The 8,393-nt window shown below is 41.0% G+C and overlaps 1 protein-coding gene across 1 annotated transcript in view; it reads right to left on the bottom strand.

Moving 5' to 3' along the window:
• MYL10 (myosin light chain 10) overlaps window positions 1-8,393 on the bottom strand; it is a 40,897-nt gene that overhangs the window by 13,651 nt on the left and 18,853 nt on the right. Inside the window, exon 4 of the mRNA XM_018573665.1 lies at window positions 3,794-3,898. Coding sequence (XP_018429167.1) covers window positions 3,794-3,898 — 105 coding nt within the window. The remainder of the gene's footprint in view (window positions 1-3,793; window positions 3,899-8,393) is intronic.

The raw sequence follows: 8,393 nt of genomic DNA, 5'->3' as shown, positions 1-8,393 counted from the left end.
GCGGGCTATGGACCCGCTGATCGCCTATATGTGAAACACCCGGTACCGGGTGTTCGCATTGGACGGGTCTTTTCTGCCCGTGCGTGTCCGCTAGGGGGCGCGCGCGAGCAGAAAAAAATGCCGCCTGGCGACGGCAACCCGCCAATGCAGCAGTGCCGTCCGTCCGTTTTTCTACTACGGGCGGACGGCAAGAGGTTAAACCCAAAATTTCAGTAAAAAATAAATACACAAGTTTATTTTACTGCACCTAAACACAATAATACCCAATTTTTTTGTGAAATATAAAAGATGAGGTTGTGGCGAGTAAATAGATATCCAGTTAAAAAATTGTGTGCGCCTGTGGAACGGTAAAAAAACCTAACATGTGTCGCAATCGTCCTATTAGGCCATAGGCGCACCCGATGCATGTATATGCATGTACTTGGGGATGGGTACTTTAAAAAAAATTTGTGGGAGCTTTTAAATTAATTTTATTTAAGTTTTTTTTAACGTTTTTAAACTTTTATTTTACTTAATTTTATTGCCATCACATAGAAGAGCTCAAAAGCCTCCTATGTAATAGCACTTGACAGTGATGACAGGTGCTCTATGAGGAGACATTAGGGGTCTATTTGAGATTGATCAGCTTCTTGACAGCTCAGGAACTGGAAGTGATGAAATCATCATCGCTTCCAGCTTCATTCAGCGGGGAGATCAGTGAACGGATGTTCCTTGGTCTCTCTCCCCTCTACCCACTGATGCACTTAATGCTGGTCCCAGGCCCGCAGGAGGGGCAGCAAAGCCTGGGAAACAAGGTGGAGGGCACACATTTACCTGCTGCACAAATCGCCTCTAGTATAGCAACAGTCGCTTTATACCGGTAAACAAAATCAGTTTACAGGGGCCTAGTGCTGCAGGTGTAAAACATATGTTGGTAGTAGCAAAAGGCTTAACGGTGTAACATGGTCACATTCCAACCCCCTACCCCCCTCTTCTTCCTACTTATCTAAATCGCAGGGTTTTTCTCCTCGCAGACTGCTGCCCTTTTCTGAAAATGGAGGGGTTGTGCTTGTCTCTTTGTCATCCATTCACACATTCTTTGACAGGATCTGTGAATGGAGAAACTTCATGTCTCATCAGCCACTGCAGCAGAGGGATTTGTAGTTCTCAATGGAATACAAGTGTGGTGAGGTCTGTAGTCTATTCATTCTTACTCTCTTCCATGTTACTGAATGTCTGTACCTCGGAGGGACAATCAGCAGGAGCCAGAGCATTGCTTCCGCAATCCAGATTTGTATTTCTGTCTGTTCCTGTTGGAGATATTCTCTTACTTCCTCTCTGGTAAAACCGTTGTCCGCAGAACAGTAAGTGAGGAGAAATCTCTTTAACAGAGACCAGAATAACAATAAAACCTAACAGAAGTTCTAATTCTTCTCTACTCTATCCAAAACTAGAAACAAAAATTTGACTTGACATACACTTTGGGGCATATTTATAAAGCAGTGAATGTGACTTTCAGCAAGCATTCACTTATGGTGAATCAATTACTGACATCTAAAACACATGCCTAGTAAAAATTCACCTGCAGTGAATGTTTGGTAACTGTCAGATTCACTGCTTTATAAACATGCCCCTTTAAGTAATGCCATCCATAAACAGCACAGTATTCCCAAGCTATGTGAACATAGTGAGCACTGAAAGCATTACATGCAGAGATTGTCTATTATGTTGGTAAGTTGTGTTTTCTGTTTAGTCATAGACAAAAGATTGCTCCATTTGCAGTGTGTGTGCTGCACCAACATGACAGGAATAAAAATCACAAGGGCACCTGGAACTGCTCCAATGACAATGGAAAAGGGCAGAGCTTCCAGAACCTGCCATGCTTAGTGACAGATCTTCCCATGTATATCATATGAGTGTTGTAGTACTATAGTTTGCTCAACTCTAATATCAGCCAGTACCTTTAATAACATCTGTTCATCCAGTGCAACTAATACGAGAGAGTATCAAAAAATAATGCCTGTTGTGATATTTCATTATGCAGATATGAAAACAATGAACATACATACAGCTGGCTTATGAATTCCTCTACTCAGAGTTAGCCTTACACATAGTTCCCATCATGTTTAATGCATTTACGCTATTGTTTTACCCAGGCCTGAAATCCTCACAAATTCTACAGAGCACTCTTTGCTCCACTTTGTCAGAGCTGTTTCAACTTTCAGCAGGTCCGCAAATCTCGTGCACCGGATGTAATCCTTCATTGACCCAAACAAGTAGAAGTCAGAGGGTGCCATATCTAGCCTGTAAGGTGGATAAGGGACCACTGACCAGCTCATTTTGGCAAACACCTGACTGGCGGCAAAAGAGGTATGTGGGCATACATTATTATAATGCAATATGGATGTCTTTCTGTGATCTTCCTGATGGCTGCTTTTAGCTTTTGAAGTATATAATGTAGGTTTCACTGTTGACTGTTGTACCTTTATCCAAAAATACTTGAGAATGAGGTCTTGAATGAGGCCGATTGTCATGATCTGATAAATTTGTGCTGATTTCTCAGATTTGAAGCTCTTTGGACAAGGGGCCGATACCAGGCATTTTCACGAGTACTTGTACTCGTAAAAATGCCCAGATTCTTAAGGCCGATACCGGCCCTTTAAATTTTTAAACAGCAGCAGCCGTCAGAGTTCCCGCGCTTATGGGGACCTCGGCAGCCTGCTGGAGACCTGCAGATAGCTATCCATGGCAGTGCCTGTCCAGTTCTTTATCTCCTCCTCCTCCCCGGCGTAGGCACTGCAATGGACAGCCCCGGGGGTGGAACTATCGCCCCTGGGCTAGAAGCTGGGGGTTCCCACCACACACTGATGGGGAGGCCTGGGCCGGAAACGGGCAAAAGTCGCGGTGGCCCAGAAGCGCAGAGTCCCGACATCGCTGGTGAGGTGGAGTGCCCACAGAGCCGCTGCATATGTCCACGTCACCCGGGTGAGATCGACACGCAGACTGGTGAGAGGAATTCTGCTTTGGGGACATGTATTCGCGGAACACATGTTCCCAAAGCAGAATATATGTCCCCAAAGCAGAATACTATTCTGCTTTAGGGACATGTGTTCTGCTTTGGGGACATGTATCCGCAGAACACATGTTCCCAAAGCAGAATACATGTCCCCCCAGCAGAATACTATTCTGCTTTAGGGACATGTGTTTTGCTTTGGGATCATGTATCCTGCTTTGGGGACATGTATTCTCAGAATACATGTCCCCAAAGCAGACTACTATTCTGCTTTAGGGACATGTGTTCAGCTTTGGGGACATGTGTTCAGTTCTGGTGACATCTGTATTTAGCCCTGCTGAGAAACTGCCCTAAAATCATCAATCTGTGTTGTTTTAGAAAAAAAGTCCAATGTCCCTTTAAGAAAAAGTATCGGTAATTGGTATCGGCAAGTACATGAGGGACAGTACTTGTACTTGGTCTTTAAAAAGTGGTATCGGGACATCCCTACTTCTGTTGTCTCCCTACTCATGTTAATGACAGAACTTACCCAATCACAGTAAACTGCAGATTTTTATTTTTTGGGATACAGGCAGGACAACAAAAGGGTGGAACTGAGGGTAGGAGCTAGCAATGAGCTGCTTCCTGTCAAATTCTTAGATAGTTGTAATAAATATATTAGTCAGTACATCTGTAAAACAGACAGATGAAAATGGTAAACTGACCTATACTATGTAAATATTACTATAGACAGTCTTTTATTTTTAGTAATATCCTCATCCTTCATTTAGGTGGACTAAATGAATGGTCTTCAGTTCTTACCTTTCAGTTTTTCTCCAAACATTGTAAGGAAGACTGTAAAATTAATAGGCCCTGGTGCCTCCTTAACCATGTCATCAAGCTCTTCAGATTTCACATTGATCCTTCCTGTGACAGAAGACATATGACATAATTAACAAAACCAACCAATTATATTTGTTTTATGGCTTGAGTCTCTATTCTGCCTTAGCTCTGTGTCTCACTAGCCGATAACACAGCAGAGCATGGGACATGTACCATTCATTATACAACATTTTGTTCTAATTTCCGACGGCCCAAAACAGCCCTCACCAATTTAAACAGCGTTTTGGGATAGGTAACATTCTGGACACCAGAACTATTTTTACATTTGAGTCCTGCAGCATAGAAGTGAATAATTACTATTATGTCTTCAAGGTCAGACTTAGAACTCCAGCTTATATTTACAAATATGTAAATTGCTCACTTTTTTAAAAATTGCTGTACCCCCGCACAAAGTCCTCACTGAGGTCTAGAGCCTCTTGACTTTTGTGTTGAATAACGGCCAGTATCATTTAGCCTACTTCTTGTAAGCCCAAGATGTCTTTGATCTGCCCCCTAGGACCATTCTGAACCTGCCCATCACTGGAAAAGAAGAGGAGGAAGTGGACATCTAGTGAAAGCACCAAATGCTGTTGGAGGAAAGGTATGAATATAACTAAATAGTTCTAGGATGCTGTGGAGGGGGGCAAGCTGCAGTTACTCTTTAACATGCTGAGTAGAATAGATTAAATCAACAGGAATATGCCTGTCACATACTGCTCAGGAGAAAAAAAATCAGATTCTTCTTTGATTTTACCATACTGTATTAGGAAAAAGAAAGGGAGAATCTATTTGACTAATATAGGTAAAAGAAAAAAACGCAAAAGACAGTTTTCCTGTCCTTCTGATACTGATAAGGTTTGCTGCTTGTTATCCTATTTTTGTCCATCAACACAGTTATGATGGGATGAATACAAGCTTGGTCAAGTAAATTTCAGTGACACCAGGTCAGTATGTCTCAAAGTGTATTGCAACAACACACAAAAACTATTCAGGCTTCATCTATATTTGAATTGGAGAAAGAACCCTAAAATCTGACTGGTTGGTATGGATTACTTCATCGTTCCCTTCTGTATATTTGTGCATGCATGCTAAGGCTCAGATACAAGTACTAGGAAAAATAAAAGTGATTGTTTTTAAAATGTTGGATGTATAGCTATAGGTAATTCTTTAAATTGTTATCCATGAATGCAATATTGTACCGTGTTTTATAAGCCTTTAACATGAATTGACATATACTAATCTGTGATGTCTGAAATTTTAGCCTTGAGTGTCAGTGTTTATGAACACCATGTGACACATTTGAATGAGTACTGACATTTACCAGAATTTCAGCATCACGTACGCATAAATCTGTTTGCAGCCACATGATAGCTGCATTTTACAGAAGACAGGTATAAGCCATAGACTCATGTTTTGTTAGTGCATGCACTAACATGTAATGCCAGCACACTGTCTGGCTGGATATATTACTATGAATGGAAATGCTATTAAGATTGTGTATAAAATACACCAAAGTTTCACAACTGCACAACTATGATAATATGTACCTCTTTATAACATACAGTATATACGGAGCACCTTCTAAAGCATGTACATTTATCACCAGTATCTCTGTATTTGTGTTTTCCAAAGTCCTTTATGACAAGTGTGTTTGTCATAAGATCTACTGTAGAATAAAATACTAATCAATCATACGGGTTTGATTTAAGAATCAGGTGTACCCTTTATATATCCAGGGCTGGATTAAGTATTAGTCAGTAACGGTAAAGAAGTGACTTTTCCCTATATAGTTATCAGCTACGGTCCCAGAGGTAGCCACTGCACTCTATTTGTAAGACAAATGCCCGGGTGCACATCCACAAAACTATCCATACAAATCCAAAGCAGATATAGAGGCACTTACGGGTCTTTCAGTGGAGATAAGTCAAAGCATCAGCGTTTTACTGTTGACCTTTCATAGGAGCTCAGTCCATCTTTTTCATGTGTCTAGAAAAAGATAGATTGAGCTCCATTGAAACGTTGACAATAAAACACTGATGCTTTGACTTATTTCCATTGCAAGACCCCAGAGTGCCTCTATATTTATTTTGGCTTAGTTATCAGCTACTACACATTTCTCCCTGACCTGTCATAAGTCCACTAACATATGATTACTTACAAATTGAAGTGCAAACAAGAATATTCTAAGCCAGTACAACAAAAAATGTTGTTTTGTGAAAGAGGTGACTGTTGCTTTGGGCACCAAAGGTTGTATTCATACAGGTTCTATTGATGGAAATCATGATTACCTTTAAGGGTACACATACCTTTGGCTGAGAAACTCTGCAGTATACAAGGTTATTGCATTGCATGCCTTGAACTAAAATGGCATGTTCCACTTATTTAGTTTGCCCCGCATCCTTCCCAACTCAAAATGCTGCTAATAACAACAAAAAGAAGAAAAACACCTGTGGGGAAGAACAATGTTAATTGATATATTTCTCTTATCCTCAATTCCACTGACTAGTTTAGGGTGAGGTCAGCATCCTTCTGGTAAGTTTCCAGGTAATGCTAAGTATTCCAAATCACATCAAGAAGACGCTACTGCACAGTGCTGTAGTGCCATCATGCAAGAGTTGAGCTACTCGGCATTCTTGGGCTCTCTACTAAAGGATGGTATCTTTAGACCCTGCAGTTCAGAAGACAGGAGAAAGGCAAGCGTATTAACTAACTTTTCCCCCCACAGGTGTTTTTCTTCTATTTTTGCAGTGGTTTAAGATAGGGGGACGGGGTTTCACTAAATTAGTGGACCTTGCTTGGAGTGCACAGTCTAATCTATTACATGAGTACTTTACTCTTAACCTTCTCCCTAACCCTTACCTGTACTTAAATTTAACACCTTACCTGAACACTTCACCAAACTTCCTAAACCAGGCTTTTACCACATAACTTCTCCCTGACACTTATCCTAAAATATAACCCTCTAAACCAAAACCATAAATCACAATGTTAAACTAAACACCTAGCACTGACCCAACCTAATCCATTAACTAATCCATAAGGGTAACTTATTCTGCAGAATACTTACTTATCCTCTGCCCAAAGCAGCAGGAAGTGAAAGATGAAAGTCCCTTAAAGTGCAATCTCTTGTGACCTATTTTTGTCATATTATTACTCCCTATATTGCTTCACAGAGGCCTCAAGGTCGAGACATTGGTCCCATGGCCTGTGTTTTTACTGTGGGTAAAGTAGGCATCAGGTTTTGCCCATAGAGGACAAGAAACTCCATGATCTAAGTGGGCCAGAAAAAAAAAGCAATCTAAGTGATCAGGTATTTCCTCCTGTTACTAGTTGGGTATTGTTAACCAATACCAATAATTTTAAATTGAAAAAAAAATGGTTTTCACTTTTTTTTTTAGACTGTAACGTGGCTGCAAGTTTTATGAACCTAGTCTTAGTTGGGTTTTTGGGAATCCCTTCTGTCCAGTTACCCAAGTGTTTGAAGGTGCTGGCTGGGATCTTTACCCATTTAGCATCAGGGATCTCTTAGATACCCAATGTGTTTGTTTCTATGGGTACTCCAGCCCCATTAAAACCCTAATCCAACTGATGAGGCCCTGTGATGTCAATGGTACTCTTAATACTACCTGACTGATATAAAAAAAATACCAGTATTAGATCAGGGGCATAGCTATAAATAACAGGGTACCAGCGCAATCAACTTGGACCTCTTGGCATTCTAACCTCCATCTTTAAATTAGTGTCATTAATGTGTACTGTGTTATCCTTCAATAATGTCTAAATAAAATAATGTTTGCGTTTATAGCAGGTGCTTAAAATGTATATACATTTGTTTTATCCAAAATTAGGTCACTCTGCTATTGCTGCCTCTGCAAATTATTAAGCAGCCAAACCGTATTGCTTCTGATGACACGAAAGGACACCATAGCTGAAAGAAATATGTGGGTTGTAGTTATTGACCTGCTGCAGGAAAAATGCTGGTTGCCTGGCTGCCATGTTAATTCTGTTAATTCTTTCTAAGTCACTGATCCAGAACATATGAACCAGAGTATTAAAATCAGACCTACTGGACTGAATACTCATTTCAGGTTGAAGTGACATTGAAATACAATTTTTTCCCCTCCCCCCATGTTAGTGCAAACACTTACCTTAATAGATGTCTCTTAATCCGATCTTCTTCTTTCCTGTCCTTTTCAGCTGTCCCTCCAGCGCTGCTGCAGGTCTCCAATCCAGCGCTGACTCCTCTGTGCTTGCTGGCACTTCCTGTCCCACGGTGTCTGCATGCGGATGCACGCTGTCCATAGACTTACCTTGTGTCTCTCCTCGTCTCCCGGCCAAAAATCTGTTTTGCGCATGCGCCCGCCCCAAGATCCTTTGCGGCCGCTCGAGATTTTTCATATGGGAGCGCGCGGCGAAGACACAGGTAAGTTTAAACCTCTTTTAAAGCAGTTTTTTTTTTCAAGTTCTTGCATATATCTACTGCTTGCTAGCAGTTGATACAGTATATGCAAAAAAAAACGGAGGGTTTAATAACCGTTTA

Source organism: Nanorana parkeri, unplaced genomic scaffold (assembly GCF_000935625.1).
Source record: "Nanorana parkeri isolate BGI_ZX_2015 unplaced genomic scaffold, ASM93562v1 scaffold48, whole genome shotgun sequence".
Classification (NCBI taxonomy): Eukaryota; Metazoa; Chordata; class Amphibia; order Anura; family Dicroglossidae; genus Nanorana; species Nanorana parkeri.
This window is presented reverse-complemented; position numbering and strand designations above follow the sequence as displayed.